We start from the raw sequence: 23,038 nt of genomic DNA, 5'->3' as shown, positions 1-23,038 counted from the left end.
TTCATCAGGACAGAGCGGTGCTTCGCACTCGTCCTGATTTCCTGCCTAAGGTGGTTTCCAGGTTCCACATTAATCAGGAAATTGTTGTACCAGCCTTTCAGTCACCTGATCTTTCGGCTGGGGAGACTTCCTTAGACGTTGTAAGGGCACTCCAGGTTTATGTGGACCGGACTAGTTCTGTGAGGAAGTCGGATTCTTTGTTTATCCTCTTTGGTTTTCACAAGAGGGGTTGGCCTGCCAACAAACAGACTCTAGCCCGTTGGCTTCGTTCTGTTATTATTGAGGCTTATATGCAGGAGGGTTTACCTGTTCCAGCCTCTGTTAAGGCTCATTCCACTCGGTCCGTGGGCCCTTCTTGGGCTGCTAGCCGTGGCGCCTCTGCTGTTCAGCTCTGTAAGGCGGCCACCTGGTCTTCCATTCAGACCTTTTTGAGGTTCTATGCGTTTGACACCTTTGCCTCTCAGGATGCATCCTTTGGGCGCCGGGTTCTCCTATCAGCACAGGAGCGTCCCCGCCCTTAGTTGGACTGCTTTGGGACATCCCCAAGGTCACCCTGTGGACCCCTATGGACCCTGAAGTAGAAAACAAGAGATATGGTAAGAACTTACCTTTGCTATCTCTGTTTCTACGAAGTCCATAGGGTCCACAGGGCACCCGCCCTGACGCACCTGGCTTCATATGGGCTCTGTGACTGGTCACCGGTTTTCCGTCTCCCATTTCTGTGAGTATGGTTCTTGTGTGTTCCAGTCTTCCTTCTCTCTGTTTCGTCTCCTCCTCCGGCCTGGGCTGCTTACCAACTGAGGTGCCTGTGGCTCGGGGGCGGGGTATAGGGGAGGTTGGACCCAAGTGCATCCTGGGAGCAGCTAAAAGCTTTAACTCCGTGGTGCCCGAGGATCCAGGATCCAGCTATACCCCAAGGTCACCCTGTGGACCCTATGGACTTCGTAGAAACAGAGATAACAAAGGTAAGTTCTTACCATATCTCTTGTTTTTGTACTGTTAAGATGGGTACACACTGAGACAGTGTCGTTACGATTTGGCCAAATCATAACTACATCATGTGCAGTGTGTATGCACGATATGCGCGCTCCCGCGGTTGCATGTAATGTCCATCAGGTTTTATGTCCTGCTCATCTAACCTGACTTTCATTTGCGGCTCCATGCATGTTAATACAGGATGGAACGAGAGATCTTTCTGCCGTTCATTACATTGCTCAATGTGAATATGCGGTACGATATTTCGGCCCTTTGGGTCGACATTTCGTCCGGGTACACATCGTCCTAGTGTGTACCCACCTTTAGAGAAACAGTAATGCTAATAAATATATGACAGAATGACCGATGAGGCTTACATACCTTGTTAACATTTTCTCCTGCAGCAGAAGAAAGTAAAGGCCATGACAGCTTTGGAGAAATGTTTGACAAGACGGAATGTGAGGAGTATGTGTCCTATGCCCAGGAACCCAGCCCTTCCCAGAGGTTGGACTTTGATGAAGAAGGTGATGCAGCTGCACTCCAAAAGAAAATGACTGAGATAGGTAAGCAGTATACCACAAACCTCCCAAGGTTGCCATTATCAGCTATACTACAAAGAAATAAGCGATCACAATAGATTTACTAGCTTTTTAGTTCACAAAAGTATTGTACAATGGTCTGTCAGGTATACTAATTAGCATTAAAGCTAGAAGGGTTCCCTTACATTGCAGGTATCTCTTGGGTGACCTACTGAACCAGTGGCTGTGGAAGCAGTCAATAAGCCTGCAAATGATTACACTTCTCTGCAGCATTCTGCCTAGTGTTTTCAGTCCTGACAGTATATACAGTAGTAGTGTGTCCTGATACCATTTTTTTGCAGTTTCAATACATTAATCACTTCCATAAGGCTGTATGGTTGCATCCAGATGCCTTATTTCTCCTTTGGTGTCGCTATCAAAAGTCACTAAACAATTCTTTGACCATATAAACACATACGAAGAGGTAGGCAGAGTGATTATTTTTATTCAATTTTTTTTATAGTTATCAAAAATCCATAATAACTTCCTAATATCCACAATAGTTCAGTAGTGTTGCATTGTTCCTTTACAGAAGTCTTCCTAATTGCTTGTGATCATTAACATTTGTCACATGTACAGCATTATTCATTTTGGTGACTGTAACAAGAGGGAAGATAAAGAATAGAAATGTACATAGTACAATGAATAGGAGAGCATTTGGAATAGGGATTGTAGATGATGGAAGGAGAGAGGGCAGTAGAGACATGGGGGTAAATTTAATACAGGTCTATTTTTTATTTTTTATTTAATTTATTTCAAAAAGCAGTATTGTGATTCTGGGGCTAAATCGCACATTTACTAACAGACCATTTTTTATTTGTTTTTTTAAGTGTTAGCAAATGAGTGATTTAGCCCCAGAAACAGAACATCAATTTGAAATCGATAAAAATCTTTGGATGGAGATGAAGTGAACAGAGATAAATTACCAGCCCATTGGCTACTAACTGCCATGTCACAGGCTGTGTTTGAAAAATGACAGGAGTTGGTTGGCTGGTACTTTATCACCGTTGACTTTATCTTCATCCAAGGCTTAGTAAATAGACCCCTTATTATGAGGATAGGAGGGCATGGTCCTATCATGGATCCCAAGTCTGTTAGAACTTGATAAAATTCTGGTGAAGCTGTAAAATAAATATATACATACATACATAATATTTTTTATTTTTTGATATCTTTCTGGCTACAGCTGTAATGTTTGTATTCCAAGCAGACAGTTTGGTTTTGGTTGAAAAATGTAGTTGTCCAATCTGCATAGTAAGCTTTTTAAAGGCAATTATCTTATATAATCTTGGGATTCACCAGTGGTTAGTTAAATCTGGCCACACATCTATGTGGTGCAGTTTGACAATGCTTGCTGCCATGTCTTTGCCTCCCCTATGATTTGTACCTATACCGTGTTGTGGTGGTCAGTATATGCTGTCTTTGTAGGAAGAGAAGCTAAAGGAGAAGCTTACCAGAAACAGAAAGCATACATAGAGCCCTATGTGCAAGATGCCGGAAGGTAATATTCATTTATTAACAGTTACTTATATAATACCTGCATATTCCACTTTACAATTGGAAGAAAACAGTAATAAAACAAGAAAATTGGGATGTGTAGCGCTCAGACCTATTGCTGAGTGGTATGGTTTCAAGTGATTGGTTAATATGTAATGAAGAATGGACACAAAATGTTGCGAGATAACAGTTTACTGGCCTCAATAGACGGCAACAGTAAACAGAATATTGGTGCTTGTACAGAGAAATGTAGCAATTGTGGGTTGGTTGGTATGAACAAATGACACAAGTGGGGCAAATGACACAAGTGGGGCAAATGACACAAGTGGGGCAATCTTGGACATGGTGGATGCAGCAAAACAAGTCAATGTGGCAATGTCCTGTAACCGTGTTGGTGCAGCAGGTGTTTGCAGTAAAGTGGAAGGTGGTGGGGTATTAAAAGTGCCTGGGATGGTGTATTCCGGTATTCATAGAGTCCAATGCGTGCTTAAGCAGATTCTAATTTCCACCTAGAGTTGTGGACTTTTTAGAGCTAGGGGTGGCGTCCCGCTTACCTGTCTGGTCGTCCTGGTTATGCGTGGTTGATGCCTGGATGCTTGTTGATGTGTAGCACGGGTGGCCTGGTGTGTTAACAGTCTAATGTCGATCTCACAATTGGGACCTTCAGGAGAACCTTCCTACGGCAGTTCAAATGTAGACTGACCCGTGGTGTATTGATCCTTCTTGTCTGTTACATCCAGGTGCGTTGCTGGTACAGTGTGATGAGGCACGAGGCACTGGGTGTTGGTATAGGTGGTGCTCTGCAGTGATATCGGCTCAGACCGTCATCTTGGATCCAGTGTCAGCGTTTGATTGGCTGTCAGTTTCGGGTATCTGACTTTTTGGTGATCTTGTCACTCAGGGAGTGCTTCTCTGATTGGGTGCTAGTTGTGGCTAGGTAACGGTTGGCTGTGGTGAGGCGATCATGTGATCATGCAGATTGTAAACAAAACAAAAAAAGGGAAGGGGGGTGAAGCACATGCTGTAATAGGATGCATTGTTGGAACGTATTATATCAAATGTATGCACAAATAGATGGGGGGATATGGTTGATAAATGACTGGTTAGAAAGGAGATAGGACTGAATGTACAATAATGTGTGCATTGTACACTCCTGTAATCATCATGTGTACAATGCACACATTACTGTACAAATCCTATCTCCTTTCTAACCAGTCATTTATCAACCATCAACACCAGTGCGTTTAAATGTAAAAAAAGATGTCCACAGATATGGACCTTTCATTTTAAATGTAAGTTTTGACCTGCATCAAGTTTCTAAAATTGTTTGCAACTAATATATAAATATATAAAAAAAGAGAACCAATGCAACTATATTATATTGTAAACAATGCAATAGAAATGGGAGTCAAAACCATGACGTGTTCTGTAGGTATTGAAGCAAAAAGCAATCAATAAACTTAAATACTTAGGACCTGATTTGGATCTGTACGTAAATTCAGTTTTATGTACATATCTGATTGTTGTGGGTCTGTGCATGCACAGGATACCTCTGCACACGTACAGAACCGAACCTGCGTGATTACTCGCAGTGCCCTCTTAGCCACAGCATAAATGACACACTGCTGCTTTGAGGGACAGAGCGGGGGCGACGACCAGGACCGTTTGAAAAAACGGGTGTGCGTCGCCCCCGTTTTGTGTGATTGACAAGCCCCAGGGTCTGCGTTGACGGATGCAGACCTCCTGCACCTGGCAGGGGGGCTCCGACAGCCAAGCTGAGTAAGCTTTGACTTACGCAGACTGGTTAAAGGCAACAACCGTCGCAGCCGGTGATCCGAAGCAGCGTCTATGGGCACTGCTCTCGGTCTGCAGATGAAGCAAGGAGGTTTCTATTTCCTACAGACGCCTCATGTTGCATATTAGTTGGCCGTCCACATCGGAATCAGGCCCTTAGAACGTTACAAGCATCACAGAGCAAATGCAGTATCTCATTTGTCTATCTGTCTCTGTTTATCAGTCCATCTGTCTCAGTTTTCTGTCTGTCTATAACTGGCAGTGCGGGCTCATTTATTGGTGATTTCTTGGCTTTGTTTTCAGAAAAAGGCCTGCCATGGATTTCCCTCATACTGAGGTAGTGCGGAACAAGGAGGAGAGGAGGAAACTCCTTGGGCACACTTGTAAGGAATGTGAACTAGTAAGTAAATCTGTTGCTGTCTCATGAGTTCAAGTATGTTTCTACATAACTCCCTACTGTACTTTAAGAAGTTGAACTTCTCTTAACATATTTTTCTTCTTCGGGGTCCACAGCCATTACGTTGGGGGGGTATGAATCCCAGTCACCAAACAGTTAATGCAAATGAGTTCTCTGCTCCCAGGATGCATCGGGGTTCCTCCTCATATACCCCACCCCCTGCCTCAGGTAGCCAGTTCTTCCTGTTTAGTGTGTTGCACCACATAGACGGTTGGGACTGCTGGAGCAGTCCTGCAGACGAGTACAAAAAAAAAAAAAGGGAGAGTTTACTCTCTCTCTCAGCGGGTGGTCTGAGCTGTCCTGGAAGCAGCCTCGCGCCTGATTGGAGGCGCACCGGCCACGCGCTGCAACTACCTCCTCCGGCGCCGCACCGCTAGCCTTGGCAGGTCCATGGCAGGAGATTCGGCAGGGGCGCTCAGGCCCTTGACCGCAACCGGATCAAGGGGATGGCAGGTAAGCAGGTGGTTGCGGCGGCCACTGACACCGGGATCACGTGGCGGTCCGGCCTCCGGCGGTGAGACTGGCCGGAGGTGCCCTGCAGTCAGGAGGCATACGGCTTGTCTCCTAGCCTAGACCGCGGGGATATGATCTTCCTGACCAGCCGGGGCTTGTGGCGGCGGCCAGGTCAGTTTACCGGGCAGGTCCAAGCAGCATAGGGGAGGTACGCTTCCCCGGCGGTCCCTCCCCCAATCCACACGCTAGTTCATTCCTCTGGCACAGTGACTGTGGATTGCTCCTCCCAGCCTCCATATAGGGCAGCCAGAGTGTATGTCAGTTGCTCTCTGAACGCTGCTCCTACAGGACGCTGGGCAGTCTCCCTGTATACCTTGCCTACTGCTGGTTTAGGTCTTTGCAGGGCTCTATCCTACCTAAGCTGAGGCTGATTATAGTAGTGAGAGCTTATATGCATATGGCTCGCAGAGTATTTATGCATGACATGTGATTGTTGTTTATGGATACTGTTTCTTCTGTAAAAGAACTGTAATTCCTGTATACTGTCACTCTCTCCCCTTCCCTTGCTACAGGTGTGTGGGTTGAGAGTAGAAAGCAGCACATATACCCTCAGAACCAGTGGCATAGTGTTATGTCTAAGGAGTCTGAGGGTCAGGTGGCGGGAGCCCCGTTGCTGATATCCTGTGTAGCCTGCAAGGCAGGATTGTCCCCACAGGACTTTCTACAAAATGGGCTTTGTGGGAACTGTTTCAGACAGCCTCCACCCCCAATTAAGTTTGCCTGTTTCAGGCCCTGAGCCTCCTTGGGCGTCATTTTCTCAGGTTATGGCTTAGGTGGCGGAACGGCTGGCTGTCCCGGTACCACCAGTTTGGGGTTTGCCTCAGCAGATGCATCCTATGCCCATGATGTGGCCGCCTTGGATGGCCCTGGTGCTGGTAAGGTCATGGCATCATCCTCGGGGTTTTTTCAGCCTCAGGCTGTCAAGCCAAAGCAGCCTAAATCTAGGCGCCATGTATCGCCTCATATGGGTGAGTACTCCAGTGCCTCCTCCGAGGAGGAACAGGCACAGGACTTTTCACAGGAGTCTAGCTCCGAGGAGGCTGATGATCATTTCCCAGTAGCCGATGTCCCCTTTCTGATAAGGGCGGTAAAATCGGTGTTAAATATCGAGGAAGGGGATCTTCCGCCTAGGAAAGCCCCCCTGTTTAAGCGCCAGAAAGTGGTTAAGGCAGAATTCCCAAAGTCTGAACATTTATCAGAACTTATGGAGAAGCCTGGGTCCGTCCGGATAAGATAAGCCATTCTTCTAAAAGAATGGCGCTTCTATATCCTTTTCCAGCAGAGGACTGTGCCAAGTGGGAGAATCCACCGTCAGTTGAGGCGCATGTGGCATGGCTGATTAAACGTACCACTCTGCTAATCCCAGAAGTTTCGCTGAAGGAAACCACGGATAGGAGATTGGAGACTTGTCTAAAATCAATTTTTTCGCTGGCAAGAACGGCCACCCGCCCAGCTATGGCCACCGCCTGGGTAGCAAGAGCTATTGAGGAGTGGGCAAAAACTCTAACAGAGTCTTTACCAGATGCCTCTAAGGAGCAACTGGATATGATCTCCTTTATTAGAGAAGGGGCCTCTTATTTGGGAGATGCCACCTTGGATGCAGGGATCCTTTCCTCTAAGGTTTCAGCAGACTCCATGGTGGCACGTAGGATCCTCTGGTTGAAGGATTGGAAGGCAGATGCCGGGTCCAAAAAAGCCCTAGAATTCCTTCCATTCACAGGAGTTGTTCTCTTTGGTCCAGAATTGGACAAAATTGTAGCCTCCATGGCAGCCTCAAAGACGGCAGGTTTGCCATCAGCAACCTCGTCTAAATTGAGGAGGGCGTCCTTTCGGGGGTTTCGGCCGCAGGGCAAGGCCAAAGGTCAGCCCTCAGCGAGATTTCCACCAAAAAAGGCAGGACCCAGGAAGCCCTGGCAAAACAAACGTCCAGGATAAACCAGTGGCCTGATGGGACGGGCCTCCCCCTGGGGGATCCCAGGGTAGGGGGCCGACTACTTCGGTTCTCAGAGCCCTGGCACCTCACAACGGAGGATGCCTGGGTTCGAGGAGTTCAGTGATCGCGAAAAGCGAAAAAAAATGTGGGTCCCAGGGACCCCTCACTTTATAAAAATGGGGTCCTGCTCCACTCTTTTTGGGTCCCATCAGATATTATGGGGGTTAAGGGCAAGCAGCAGTTGGGTAGAGCTAGTGCTAAAGGCAAGGAGAAGTTGGGTTAAAGCTGGAGCCAGATGGCAGTAAGGGCATGCAGAACTGGGGATAGGGAGGGGTAAGTGCAGACAGTAGTTTGCGACAGTGCTGGGGCCAAGGAAGAGGTTAGAGGCAGGCAGTACGAAGGGTAGGGAGGAGGTTAGAGTAATTAGCTGGTGTAGTATTTGGGCCAAGGAGGAGGTTAGAGACAGGCAGTACGAAGGATAGGGAGGAGGTTAGAGTAGATAGCTGGGGTAGTATTGGGGCCAAGGAGGAGGTTAGAGACAGGCAGTTCTTGGGTAAGGTGGGCAGTGCACACAGTTAACAGTCAGGGTAAATGGGAAATAGACACAGGTACACTGTCAGGGTTAGGGGGTCTGCACACAGATACACAGTCACAGTTAGGGGGGGGCTGGCCACAGTTACACTGTCAGGGTTAGGGGGGCGGTGCACAGTTACAAAGTCATGGAGGGTTAGAGGGGAAGCGCATGGTCACACAGTCAGGATTAGGGGGGGCTCTGCACACAGTTAGAAGGGGTGCACACAATTACATTGTCAGGGTTAGGGGAGCTTCACCCAGTTACACAGTCAGGGTTGAAGGGGGTGCGCACAGTTCCAAAGTCAGTGTTAGGGGGTGGCCACAGTTACACAGTCAGGGAGGGTTAGGGGGGATGCACATGGTCACACAGTAGGAGTCAGGGGGGCTCTGCACAGTGATAACACTGTAAGCTGTAAGTGACTAACCTCTCTGAGTTCAGGGTCTTTTCTCTGTCACCAGCCGTCAGAGCAGCACATCCCCTGTACATGCTGAGTCCTCCTGACCGCTGTCCCTGGATGCAGAGTCCATCCATCCGTCCTGAAGAACGCGTGGGCACAGAGCATGGTGTCAGGCAGAAATTAAGTCAGATGCTGCCGGCAGTCATTGGTTGAGGAGACGCTGCCGGCAGCTATGGGTTCAGGATAATCCACCGGTGGTGAAAGGTGCAGGAGATGCCGCCGGCGGTGATTGGCTGCTGCTGCAGCCGCCGGCGGTGATTGGCTGCTGCTGCAGCAGCCGGCGGTGATTGGCTGCTGCTGCAGCAGCCGGCGGTGATTGGCTGCTGCTGCAGCAGCCGGCGGTGATTGGCTGCTGCTGCAGCAGCCGGCGGTGATTGGCTGCTGCTGCAGCAGCCGGCGGTGATTGGCTGCTGCTGCAGCAGCCGGTGATTGGGTGCTGATGAGGTCGCCGGCGCTGATTGGGTGCTGAGGTCGCCGGCGCTGATTGGCTGATGAGGTCGCCGGCGCTGATTGGCTGATGAGGTCGCCGGCGCTGATTGGCTGCTGCGGCCGCCTGGGGTGACTGGCTGCTGCGGCCGCCGGCGCTGATTGGCTGCTGAGGCCGCCGGCGCTGATTGGCTGCTGCAGCGCTACAGGCAGCAAACTCAGCCAGCGCGTCCTGCGGGACCCGCAGGGATTTAAAAAACGGGTCCCCATCTTGCTGTAGGGCGTAAAAACGCGCTATAGCGCGTATTTTGCGAACCCTGGGAGTTGTTTCCCGAGGATACGCCCTGACGTTTTGGAGGACTCCTCCGCAAAGGTTCTTTTGTGTAAACCCGTAGGTAGGTTCAGGAAAAGCTTTGGCCCTTCAGAAGGCTATTCTTGCCTTGCTAGCATCAGAAGTTGTGATTCCGGTGCCAGAGAATCAGTTCCGAGAGGGGTTTTACTTCAATCTGTTCTTGGTTCAGAAACCGAATGGGTCATACCGGCCTATTCTGAATCTGAGGGAGCTCAACAAACTTGTTCGAGCCCCAGGTTCAGGATGGAAACATTGCGACCGATTGTGTTGGCAATGGAACAGGGGGGACTATATGGTATCCCTAGATATACAGGATGCCTACCTTCACATCCCAATCACACAGGCTCATCAAAAATTTCTTCGTTTCGCGGTAGGGGAGGAACACTTTCAGTTCTAGGCCCTGCCGTTTGGCCTGTCCACAGCCCCTCGGGTATTCACCAAGGTGATTATGGCATGCCTCAGACGCCAAGGCGTCAGGGTTTTGCCTTACTTGGACGACCTCCTATTGCTGGGGCAGTCCCCACTGCAGGTACAGGATCATTTGAGGCTGACAGTATCATGTCTGTACAGTCACCGCTGGATCATAAACTGGCAAAAGTCCTCACCCTGTCCAGTGCAACAGAAGTGTCATTTGGGAGCGAGATTGGACTCCGTGGTGCAGAAAATATATCTGCCGGAGGAGAAGATCCTTGCCCTACTATCACGAATACGCAGGTTGCTTCGCAACAGGCAGATATCCGTTCTAGTTGCCATGCAGGTCCTGGGTCGATGGTGGCCACCTTCAGAAGAGCTATATTCAAAGCTTTAGTGCAGGCTCAGGAAATCTTAAATGGCAGGTCGGTGCAGATACAGTCGGACAATCGCACCGCGGTCGCCTACCTAAATCATCAAGGGGGCACAAGGAGTTGGGCTGCCTTGGCAGAAGTATCAAAGATCCTGGTATGGGCAGAGACTCATCTGCCCACGATATCTGCCGTGTTCATTCCAGGAATCCTGAATTGGGAGGCCGATTTTCTCAGTCTGCAAGAGATAAATGCAGGGGAGTGGGCCCTACATCCACAGGTTTTTCGGAACCTTGTGGATGGGTGGGGTCTACCAGAAATAGATCTGATGGCATCAAGAAGGAACAACAAAGTTCCCAGGTACGGATCCTGGACAAGAGATCCGAGAGCCGAGTTTGTACACGCACTGACAGTAAAGTGGCGTTAAAAGCTGGTATATCTGTTTCCCCCGTTTGCTCTTCTGCCCAGAGTCGTCAGAAAGATCAAACAAGAGGGCAGCACCGTCATATTAATAGCTCCGGCATGGCCAAGACGGCACTGGTTCACAGATCTACAGTCTCTCTCCATAGACACTCCATGGCCTCTGCCATTGAGACCGGATCTGTTGCTACAGGGTCCCTGCTTGTACCCGGATCTTCATCGGCTATCGCTGACGGCATGGCTCTTGAGGCCTCCGTCTTGAGGAAGAAGGGGTTTTCCGAGTGTTATACGGATGATGTTGAAGGCACGGAAACCATCCTCAGCCCGTATATACTATAGGGTTTGGCATACTTTCTTTCAGTGGTGTGAACTGAAAGGGTATGATCCACAGAAGTTCCTGATATCCAGAGTGCTTGATTTTCTTCAAAACGGTCTGGAATAAGGGCTCGCCTGGCCTCTTTAAGTGTACAGGTGTCAGCTCTTTCAGTCTGGTTTCAACATAAAATTGCTCTGAGGCCGGATATAAAGACCTTTTCTCAGGGGGTGTTGAGGATTCAGCCTCCCTTCGTTTCCCCGGTTGTTCCGCGGGACTTGACTCTAGTTCTGAAGGTTTTACAGGCTCCTCCGTTCGAGCCTTTAAATTCAATAGACATCAAGTGGCTAACAGCAAAGACTGTATTCCTCCTTGCTATGGCCTCTGCACGTAGTGTCGGATTTAGCTGCACTTTCCTTCCGGGAGCCGTTCTTGGTATTTCATCAAGATAGAGCAGTGCTACGTACTAGGGAGGGTTACCTTCCAAAATTGGTGTCTAAATTTCATATTAATGAAGAAATAGTAGTTCCAGCATTTCAGGGCACAAGTCTCTGACAGGGTGAGGCTTCCCTGGATGTGGTCCGTGCGTTAAGAATTTATGTTAAACGCACGAGCAAATGATGTAAGTCCGATTTCACTTTTTGTGCTTTATGGTTGTCATAAGTGTGGCTGGCCAGCCAGTAAACAGACACTGGCCAGATGGATTCGCATGGCAATTTCATTGGCTTATACACAGGCTGGTATGCGGGTGCCGGATTCAGTGACGGCACATTCTACTAGGGCGGTAGATCCATCATGGGCGGCCCGCCGGGGTGCTTCTGCTGAGCAATTATGCAAAGCAACCACATGGTCTTCCATCCATACCTTTGTCAAATTTTATGCCTTTGACACTTTTGCCTCTCAGGATGCCTCCTTCGGGCGTAGGATTCTCCTCTCTTCCGAGAGTCAGGAGCATCCCCACCCGTAGGGTTAGTTCTTTGGGATATCCCCAACGTAATGGCTGTGGACCCCATGGACCCCGAAGAAGAAAATAAGAGTTATGGTATAACATACCTTTGTCAACTCTTTTTTTTCTTCGAGGTCCATGGGGTCCACAGGACACCCACCCAGACGCACCTGTAGTTCTGGGGGAGGTTTTTTCCGTAGTTCTACTCTTGAGAGTCTGGACACGTGAGTGTGGGTCTTTTTCTTTCTTACCCTTTGTCTCTGCCTGCTTGAGCTTGGTAACGAACTGGCTACCTGAGGCAGGGGGTGGGGTATATGAGGAGGAAACCCGGTGCATCCTGGGAGCAGAGAGCTCGTTTGTATTAACTGTTTGGTGACCGGGATTCATACCCCCCCCCCCCCCCCCCCCCAACGTAATGGCTGTGGACCCCATGGACCTCGAAGAAAAAGAGTTAACAAAGGTATGTTATACCATAACTCTTATTTTTTTCTTACTTTGTCTACTATATAAATGGTTTATTTGACTGGTAAGTAAGCAATTTTTATAGCGCATGAGCCAACCACAATTTGAGAAACTGACATTTAATTCTTATTCCATATTTGTAAAACCGGGTGCTGTAATAATGAGGCTTCTCTATGAAATAATGCATGTTTAATAAAGTGTTGGCTCCTCAGGGTAAAGAAATGAGGGAGGGATGTCTAGGATTGGTGAGATTTCATGCATAGAAGACTTATTAGTGGAGATTGATTTAAAATAAAATGCATGTTGATATAATTGCAGAAGTGGTGGGCAAACTTAAGCCAGAAGGAGACCATTTATGTAAATATTTAGAATAAAAAATAATTTTTCCCCAAGGTAACTTCATTACGGAAATTAGTGAAAGAATGACTTTCTTCCAAGACAGATAAGAAATTCAAATTGCTAGTAGGCTATGAAAATATAAATTAATCTTTTGCCTTCTGAGCAGTGAATGCACAATAGTCGCATATGCAGAGCACACATGCTGAGAAAGAGTGGGGGGCACGTGAGGCTACAGTGCCATTGCTGGGCCCCTACCTCAACTTTCCATTGTTCCACCCCTACCATATGCGGCTCAAAATCACACCTCTGTCAGCAAATGGGTTACATGGACATTTGACCAAAGGAGGATTTGATACACATACATAAATGTACACAGTGCGGAAATTGGAGGAATTAATTCTAAAGTCTTTAATATACTTTTGTATATTAATGAAAGTCTACCAAAATGTAAAAACAATACCTGTGCGCAGGATTTCGTCCCGTTATCTATCTCTGTTCTATTCATTGTATTATATAGTAGTAGTAGCTTTCTAGTAAGCTTTTCTGCCCAGTTACTTGCATTTTCATTAGAGTCCCACAAAATGTGGTATGTGTATCAGAATTTCACCACTTTATGTATGTAGCAAAATAAATAGCTGGAACGAAGTGCATTTGCATCAGATTGCTGTAGAGGTGTCTATTGTTTAGATGGGATGTAGTCTGGAACCCGACGGTGTAAATGCCGACCGCTGGCTTCCAGACTGCTTTATCCCGACTAGGGACAAATGATAGGCGTCTAAATGTAGACGCCTGTAATTTGCCTGACGTCTGGAGACCGGCGCCCAGCATCCCGATCGGGCGGATGCCGTGCGCCACAGCGGACAGCCGCGCAGGGGGTTAGGGATAGGCTAGGGGGCGGGAGGGTTGGGCACCCCCCGAGGGACTTAGGGTTAGGCATCCCCCCCGGGAGACTTAGGGTTAGGAAGCGGGGGGGAGGTTAGGGTTAGGCACCCCTAAGGAGGGTTAGGGGGGTTAGGTTAGTTGATACTTACCTTTAGGACGATCGGGATTTCCAGCGCTGCCGGGTAGCCGCTGTCGGGAATTGAACCGCCGGCCATGCGCCCACCGGTAATACATGTCACATCCGTTAAGATTACATGGTATGCTAATTTTAGAATGAATATGAATCTATATAATATCTTGTAATGGGCTACTTGGCAAGTGTATATGAAATTAATTAAAATAAATCCTACAGTATATCAAATCTGTGTTTAGCATACCAGAACTTTGTGTAGTTGGTGTTGGTTGTTGTACATGACACATCTGTGTGTTTTCTGTGATTCTTTCAAAAATGACTTTGTGTTTCATAGACTTGTATCGCTGTTTTTTTAAATGAATGCATAGTCCAGTGTTACCCAAACTGTGCGCCGTGGTACACTGGTGTACCTCGGGAGACTTGCAGGGGTGCCCCAGGTTGGGTGGTACAGCACCAAATCAAATTATTTATGGTCAATGTAATGTAAATATGTGGACAAACAGAAGTGCAAACCTGTCCACCACCACATAACTGAGCCTAAGTATGGCAGGTAAAAGCACAATGTGCTTCACTTTACTACTTTACTAAATTTTTACTGAATTTCTCAATAACAAACTTTTGGCTTAGGGGTGCAGAGAAAACAATGCTGATACACTAGGGCGCCGTGGTTCAAAAAAGTTTGGGAACCACTGTCCTAGTCCTTAACAAAGAGGAAAGCTTGTTGACTTTAATGGGCAATGCAATTATTTTATAGTGAACACACTGGTTGTCAGTTCTATTTCTGTTAAACCTTGCATCCTGTAACGGCCAACAGAATGTGGCCAGGTTAAAATTCTATTTTATGAAACTCCATGGTAGCCTTAATGTATATAGGTTAAGTGCTTAGCTGAATATAGATCAGAAAAGGAAGCACCTCAATAAGGTGTATAGTGTAATTCCTCTTTCCTCTGGGTGCAACACATCTCCGCGAGTGCAAGTAGGGAATGGAGGCGGTTCCCTGCTCTACTTTCAGTAGCAAATGCGAGGCTGGAGAATTGAGCCTCCTTTTCTGGCCCTGCACTGGAATGCTGCTAGTGCACATATATGATGTCTGTTCAGAGTCACACTCTGCCCTGCTGGGTCGGCAATATTCCTGGAGGGCTTTTGCAAATGGAGCGTGAGCCCATCCCCAAAAAGGCAAAGTGACCCAGTTTTAGGTAAGCACCTTCTTGGTGATTTTTGCTTTGTTCCCTCCTTTACCTCTCATCGCCCACAGAAGATCAAGAAGAAAAATAGATCATCGTATTTCTTCTGATCCGGCCTTGTTGTCTGTAGTTTGCCGTGGGTTGGGGAATGCTTCTTGAACGCTGTTGACCTCTGGCACCATGGTCTTCTGCACTAATGATGGATTATTGATCCAAATTGAGATGTCTTATCGTTTGAGGACATGGAGCTGTTGCAAAAACAAAATTCTTCCTCTAATTACTATAAGATTTGGAAGACATTCATGCTATTGTGCAAACATAACCTAGCTGATCCTGTGTCTACCATTGTACAGTTCCTTTATTCTCTAATCTAGTACTGGATGCTTCAAGGTCTGTTCCCTTTGAGACTTTGCATAGAGTATACCCTTCAAGTGGCTAATGTGTTAATGCTGGTAGCTATCATATGAGCCCATGGAGTGGGAGGAATACATGCCCTGCGGTATTTGATTACTGGTAATGACAAGGTGATGTTTCTGCCTAACCCTACCTTCTTACGCAATGTACTTTCCACTTACCGTATCAATCAGCCAACTACAGAAAAATGTATATACCAAAAAAGAAATAAGAAAGCGCTGGCAAACATGTTAATATATGTATTTATTTTCTTTTAAAAATCACTTAATGAATTACTTCCGAGACATCAGCTGGCAACCTACACCAATCATCAAAACAACAAAAATGCAATAAATTATAGCAATGAAAATAAATTAAATTTAGGCCATTTGGGTGTTCAAATAGAGCCATATGTTAAATTATCTCTATATGTAAACTTACTGGACACCCCCTTACTTATTACACACAATGTTTTTATACCATTTATAGCTTTTAAGATGTAAAACAAAGTATATATAATACACTTATTCTCTTGTTGTTCTACTGAAAAAAAAAAAAAAGAATGAATACAAAATAAAAAAAATTGCTGCAATTCAGAACTCCTTTGGCATAAACACTCAATAATAACAGTGTTAAAAGTGCAGCGGCTGGCAAACGTAAAATATTAGCAGCAGTTCAAGTCCTCTTTGAGGTAGGTACTCAGCAGCATATGCAACAGACAAATTGATATAAAAGGTGTAGCATATATAGTATTAGTAGCAGTGCAAGTCCCCTTTAAGACAGGTACTCAGCCGCATGTACAGCAGACACAATGATATCAAAAGTGTAGCATAATATATAGTGTTAGCAGCAATTCAGATTATCTGTAGGAAAAGTACTCAGCAGTGTGTGCAGCAGACACAGGGCCTGCTTCAGAGCCGGACGCTATTTTCGCTCGCTCGTTCAGAAAAAGGGGCCGGATATTTAAATAGAGCGCTCGCTTTTTGCGGTCTGTTGACTCCTCTATGTCTGAGTGAGCGAACAAAATATGCGCTCGCTATTTTGTAAAAACTCCCCCTGGCCGTTCGCATCCTACGTCATCTCCACTATTTATTAGATTAATCGAGTACATCGAAAGGCGTCTGAACTGCTCGCAGTGCTTGTGGTTGGATTTTCTTACCGCAATCATGCGAACAGTTCAGGCTAAGAGACAACCAAGTGACGTGGCCGATGACGCTGCTCTGTTAATTATGCACACCCTTAAAACGCCCGTTTTGACCGTTTGGCACGCCTGCGTTCGGATCTCCACTCCCCGTTTTCAAGCACCTTCTCCTGTTACCACCCACAAACGCCTCATCCTGTCACTCAAATTAGCAGGCACTCGCAATTTTGCGAACACACGATTTCCGACCGCAATGACTGGTTGGCGCATGCGCATTACGACGCATGCGCAGATGTGCGAACATCGCTCGGAGCGAACGAGCGGCAGCTTACGAGCGGCTCTGAATCAGGCCCACAGTGCTGTTATAAGTGCAGCATATATCTATAATGTAAGCAGCAGTTCAAGTCTCCTTTAGAACAGGTGTTCAACAGCATGTGCAGCCCACACAATGGTATTAAAGGTGCACTATATATATATATATATTTATATATATATATATACATACATATGTATGCAGCAGTTCAGATCTCCTTTAAGACAAGCACCCAGCAACATGTAAATATAATGATATCAAAAGTGCAGCAATTGGCAGGCATATAGTATTAGCTGTGATCCAGGTCTCCTTAGGGATAAGCACTCAGCAACTTTTGAATATGTGTAGCAATCATTTTGATGTTAAAAGTAAGCTTATGTTCCCAATATTAGCTTTTATAGGTTAACAGTCCATCATGGCCAAGAGATTAATATAAATGTAACTTTAAAATCAGCTTTTACCACATCCTTGGTATCAGAGTATGCAGTATTTGAAATGAATGTATCCTTACGGCTTTTGTGAATTCCTCTTAGGCAGCCATATCTGGAGATGTTTTCACCATGCTTTTATCCTGCAGTAGCTCTCAGATCTGTGGGCACAAGTCCAGCTGGTATCTTGCAAGCAATAAAAGTGGTAATACGCGTTTCCCCACCTCCACAAACTATCAGCGGCTTCCTCAGTCAGAAAAAGCAATTACATACCTTGGATTTTGTCAGGTTATTTCATTTTACCTCTTATGACCGAAGGAATTCAGAAAGATTTCTTGTCATTCCCGTGGGCCTTGTTATTTACTAGAGATGTGCGGGTTCAGTTTTCTTCGGTTCTTATCGCCAAATTAGCGCAAGTTCGGATTTATCTTATTGGCTATCCAAAACACGTGAGAGCCGGGTGCCAATATGATGCTGTTTATGAGAATTGGACATATGAAAGTAAATTCGAGTAAAACCGAACCGCACATCTCTATTAATTACATTTATTGGAAATGTAGCTGTCCACAAGCAGTGCAGTCTTCTCTACACAATATCAGACTATGCCTAGTCCAACTTCCGTTGCTCTTTCTTATGTGACCACCGGAAATATTCCTTCTTTCATAGGCACTCTGTCCACATTATGAGCCCCACTCCTATGACATAGATAGCACTCACCGAATGTAAATAAATAATGTTTCATGAAAGCTTTCTTTGATATTCAGGTCATACACCAGTGGTTCCCAAACTTTTTTGAATCATGGCGCCCTATAGTAGCAGAATTTTTTTTCACTGCACCCCTAGGCCAAAAGTTTCTGCCAAAATTATTAAAATAAGTAAATTGCACTTACCTGTCATTCCTAGGTTCAGTTATGTTGTGGTGCACAGGGTTGTTCTTCTGCTTGCCCACATATTTTATACTGTAATTAGTAGCTACCAGTACTGGTTTTGCCATCACATGGACCATAAATAATTTGATTTGATACTGGAACACCAACCTGAGGCACCCCTACAACTGCCCCACGTCACCCAGTTTAGGAACCACTGTCATACACACTTCCAAATACATGGGCTTCTCACTCTGATCCCTGACACACAAAATAAGACTCGCCTCTACACCCCTTGCAACGTACACCAAAGTGTTTCTTTGGGAATGGCAAATGGACATTAATTATTACATAAGGGAATGGGAGTTCTGGATTTTAGATATGTCCTTAGTGCCCGTTTGTGATTTTTTTTTAAATTGTGTGTTTCTAATATTTTAATTATATTTAAGTATTTTACATATTTATATATTGAGGTTTGGCAGAGGGTATTCTATGTTTGTTGGATGATTATAGGGTAACTTTTGAACCTTGATAGAGGTATATGGAAGGGTATAAATAGGATTTCCTGTGCAGTCCACATCACATCCTGAGGAAGGACATTGGTCTGAAACACGATGGTTGGGGACTGCGATATGCTGACTGTCTGGTGATTTCCATTTGGCCTGTTTTCCATCCTGGCCTAAACACTTTGGTTTCTTGGGTATATGTAAAGTGGTTTTGCCTTGGGCCCATTGGAGAGCCAGTATGCTGTTCAGTTATTGCTTGTTGTTTGTTTGTATCTGCATTTTTCTGAAATAAAATATTATTTTACCACCAACTGCAAAAATAATGTTCTATTGGTGAATTGATAAGATACCCCTGGTCAGCTACATTCCCAAAGACACATTTAGGTGAACGATGCAAGGGGTGTAGAGGTGACTCCTATTCTGTGTGTTGGGTATCAGAGTGAGAAGCCCTTGTATTTGGAAGAGTGCATGACCTGAATATCAAACCTTTCAGGGAACGTTATTTATTTACATTCGGTGAGTGCTATCTATGTCATAGGAGTGTGAGGCTCCTAAAATGGAGAGAGTACCCATGAAAGAAGGAATATCTCCAGTGGTCATGTAAGAAAGAGCAAAGGAAGTTGGACTAGGCATGGTCTGATATTGTGTAGAGAAGACTGCGCTTGTGGATGGCTTCATTCCTAATATTGGTTGTCATTTAGGATTGGTGTTACTGGGGGTGGGACTGAGCCGCTGTCTAGGGCGCTAGTTATTACTATCTTTTATCAATATACCTTGTTAATTACTTGCTGGCTCCAAGACATTATCCTGCAAGATGGATCAAGGATGTCCTTGCGCAGGTTAATACGGGAAACAGACACAGGGTGCCAGAAGTCCTAAAAGTGCATTCTACAAGGAGTTGGTTACACAAGGCTCAGGCCACAGTAGGCGATATATGCAAAGCAGCAAGGAAATTATTTCTTCCCACATTTGTGAGCCAGATATTCCCATTTCTATGCTTGTGTGTTTTATAGGACAGCTTGGGAAGCATCTAAAAGACACACCAGGGGAAGGCAAGTCACACTATATACCTTCCAGTGTTTATCTTCTCCGCTGACTAAAACATTAACATATACATTATGGCTGTCATGCAGTATTTCAAGGAAATTGAATTAACAGTAATCACTCATTTATTGGTGATTGATTTTGGTACAAACTACTCTTACAAGGTATTCACATTATATAATGATAAAACCTGCAAAGTCTCTTTAGAAATGGTACTCCCACTAGTGGTAGCACACGGTCAGTGCTACATATACAAAAAAAAAAAAAAGTTTAATGTTGATGATTTCCTATCTGAACCTGACTAACTGAGCTTATATGATCAACATTATCAGTACTATGCTGACCTTCCAGAAGAAGAGAGAGCCAAGAAACTGGCAGCCTGCTCCCGCCATCGCTACCGCTACATTCCACCCAGTACACCAGAAAACTTCTGGGAAGTGGGCTTTCCTTCTACTCAGACCTGTAAAGAGAGAGGTAAGAGATTATTCTGAAGACGTAAAGCCAACATAACTACAGTAGAATCAAGCTAATTACATTTACTTAAAGTGATCAGTTTTAATAACTATTTAGAGTCATACCAATTTATTTATCATATATCAAAAGCTAAATGAATAACCAATCCATTGCGTCTCTACCAAAGGTTACATAAAAGAGGAGCTATCGCCCTGTCATCGACCACGGAGAAGACAACCCTACAATGCCATATTTTCCACTAAAGGCAAGGAACAGAAGATATAGCACTGCCCATTTCTCTTCTTGCAGAATATATTTTATTGCAGACCTTTATTTGTATTTTTTTTTTTTTTTTTAACTATAATTTCTCTCTTGCTGTATATGGTTATGTAGCTCATTAGCTATCTAGGAAACCTATCCTGGAAACTAAACTACCTTGCTGCTCTGCACACAGTGGGGCATGTAGGAGACAGCCAGTAAAGCTTCCCTTCTGCCGTCACCTGATTTCATGCCTTGCACACCAGTTTATGAAGAAAATAAACTGAGGTTTTATCTGTGTCTTATTGGAATATCTACAGTGATATTTAATTTGTATATTACTACTTTTATATGTGGACATTCTGTACTTTAGCACCTTAATTAATGAGTAGGGTGCTGTGTTTTGCACTGGATAACTTAAGGCTTATAGATGTAATACACATTATCTGTAATAAATAAAAATGTGAATTATATTATTTAGGGGTTTCTTTGTTGGCCTTTCCCTTATTTTTTTTCATTTTCTTTATTGAAGCATGACAGATATGCAAAATAAAATAAGCACATTCATTTGTGGGTGCAGTAGATTACATATTATTAACAATAGGTCAGTATACAAATAAAATAAGTCAGTAACGTTTTACAATGGTGTATCCAAAGGAGAGTACAAATAAAATGGTGCGAGTCCGCAACTATCATTTCCCAGCCATAAACTAAACAGTGCTAAGGGATATCGGGGGGGTCTTGCTCACAAACTCGTGTTTCCTACCAAAGCGTATTTCTAAAACATTTCCAAATCTGTTCTTTTTTTAGTGTCTGAGACAATGGCCCTCATTCAGAGGCGGTCGCAAGAAGCGACCGCTCGCTCTGAATGAGGGCAGCCGCTTGAATTTTCTAGTGCGGCCTCCTGGTCGCTAGCTAAGCTGTGGGTTACCACCCACAGCTTTAGACCATCGCGACCATTGGGGCATGCAACGAGACCCTAAGGTTGGGTCTCGGCAACCGCAAGCCCCCAGGGAGCTTCCTGCTCTGTTCGAGCAGGAAGCTCCCCACTGACATCACTGCTGATGTCAGTGCGGCCACCCACAAAACGCCAGGCGTTCCTTAAGTAACGCCTCCCTTTATGAAACCACACCCCGCCACGCCTACAAAACGGGGCGAGCTGTCGATCAACATCGACAGCCGCCCCTTTTGTAGAGCGCTCCGGAGCGAGATAATTTCTCTCTCGCTCGGGGCTTGCGCTGCACATTCGCAGGGCCTAAACATCGACCCGGTTGCGAGCGCTCAGCGCTCGCAACCGGGTCTGAATGAGGGCCAATGTGTCTATGTAGCTTTCCCATCTCTCGAGAAATTTCTCTGTAAATCTTTCTTTCTGTATCGAGGCTTCCAACCATTCCATTCGAAATACATTAAAAAGTTTTCCTAAGAATAGGTAAAGTGTGGGAACTGTGGGTTGTATCCACGCTTGTAGGATAAATTTTTTCGCTACAGCTGATATAATTATTAATTTCCGAAACCCCCTGTGCCATTCTAGTACCTGCAGGTGTTATGCCAAATATTGCCCATTCAGGTGTCATGGGCAGGCAATTTACCAAGTGTCGATTTACATAGTTCCCTAAGAGCCCAAAACCTCCGTATTATTGGGCATCCCCATAGGCAGTGCATCAATTCAGCCCTATGTGCTCCACACCTAAGGCACGATGGGTCCTCTAAGATCCCCATGATATACCTGCAATGGGGAGATAGATATGTCCTGTGTAGTACAGGTTGAGTCTCCCATATCCAAAATGCTTGGGACCAAGGGTATTTTGGATATCGGAATATTCCGTATTTTGGAATAATTGCATACCATATTGAAATGTCTTAGGAATAGGGCCCAAATCTAAACACAGAAAGCATTTATGATTCCTCTACACCTTATACACACAGCCTGAATGTAATTTTATACAATATTTTCAATAATTTTGCGGCTCAAAGTTTGTGTACATACATGAAATTCATTTGTTTCATATACACCTCATACACACAGCCTATAGGTAATTTTATACTTTATTTTTAATAATTGTGTACCTTAATAAAGTTTGTGTAGATTTATCCATCAAAAATCAAAAGTTTCACTATCTCGGTTATGCTAAAAATATTCCGTATTTCGGAATATTTGGATATGGGAGACTCAACCTGTATATTCAGGAATAATTCTGTATAGGATGCTGCAGGTACCAATTTAACAGATAATTTCAAATGATCGTAATAATATTTCTGTATTTAAAGATGGAAAATAGTCCCTCCATTGTGCCATACCAGTTTTCTGTGTATCATATTGCGGCTTTTCCCTGATTTAAACACCACTACGAAGAAAGTCTTACAAGCGTTTGAATGACATACACGCATTGAGAAAATCTTAAATGTGTATAGTTTATATTATTTTTATTTCCTTCTGCTTTATGGTTTTGAACTCCAAAAGTAGATGATACATTTCAAATAACTTTAATAACAATTTTCCACCAGAAGTAAGCAGTAAATAATGAATTTATTTATTATTATATAAACAAAAAAACAATGATTTTTTTATGTTCAATCTTGTGTATAAGTTTTCATCTATAATCACTGGCACCCATCACT

The 23,038-nt window shown here is 45.0% G+C and overlaps 1 protein-coding gene across 2 annotated transcripts in view; it reads left to right on the top strand.

Annotated features, from left to right (window-relative positions):
• RBBP8 (RB binding protein 8, endonuclease) overlaps positions 1 to 20,882 on the top strand; it is an 87,002-nt gene extending 66,120 nt beyond the window's left edge. For both annotated transcript variants that reach the window (XM_088469616.1, XM_088469615.1), the window contains exons 15-19: positions 1,380 to 1,538; positions 2,982 to 3,054; positions 5,148 to 5,244; positions 20,041 to 20,182; positions 20,349 to 20,882. In XM_088469616.1, the coding sequence (XP_088325742.1) occupies positions 1,380 to 1,538; positions 2,982 to 3,054; positions 5,148 to 5,244; positions 20,041 to 20,182; positions 20,349 to 20,446 (569 nt within the window). In that variant the 3' untranslated portion in view covers positions 20,447 to 20,882. The remainder of the gene's footprint in view (positions 1 to 1,379; positions 1,539 to 2,981; positions 3,055 to 5,147; positions 5,245 to 20,040; positions 20,183 to 20,348) is intronic.
• The last annotated feature ends 2,156 nt before the right edge of the window (positions 20,883 to 23,038 follow it).

The sequence above is a fragment of the Taudactylus pleione genome, unplaced genomic scaffold, assembly GCF_031769625.1.
Source record: "Taudactylus pleione unplaced genomic scaffold, aTauple2 ptg000093l, whole genome shotgun sequence".
Classification (NCBI taxonomy): domain Eukaryota; kingdom Metazoa; phylum Chordata; class Amphibia; order Anura; family Myobatrachidae; genus Taudactylus; species Taudactylus pleione.
This window is presented reverse-complemented; position numbering and strand designations above follow the sequence as displayed.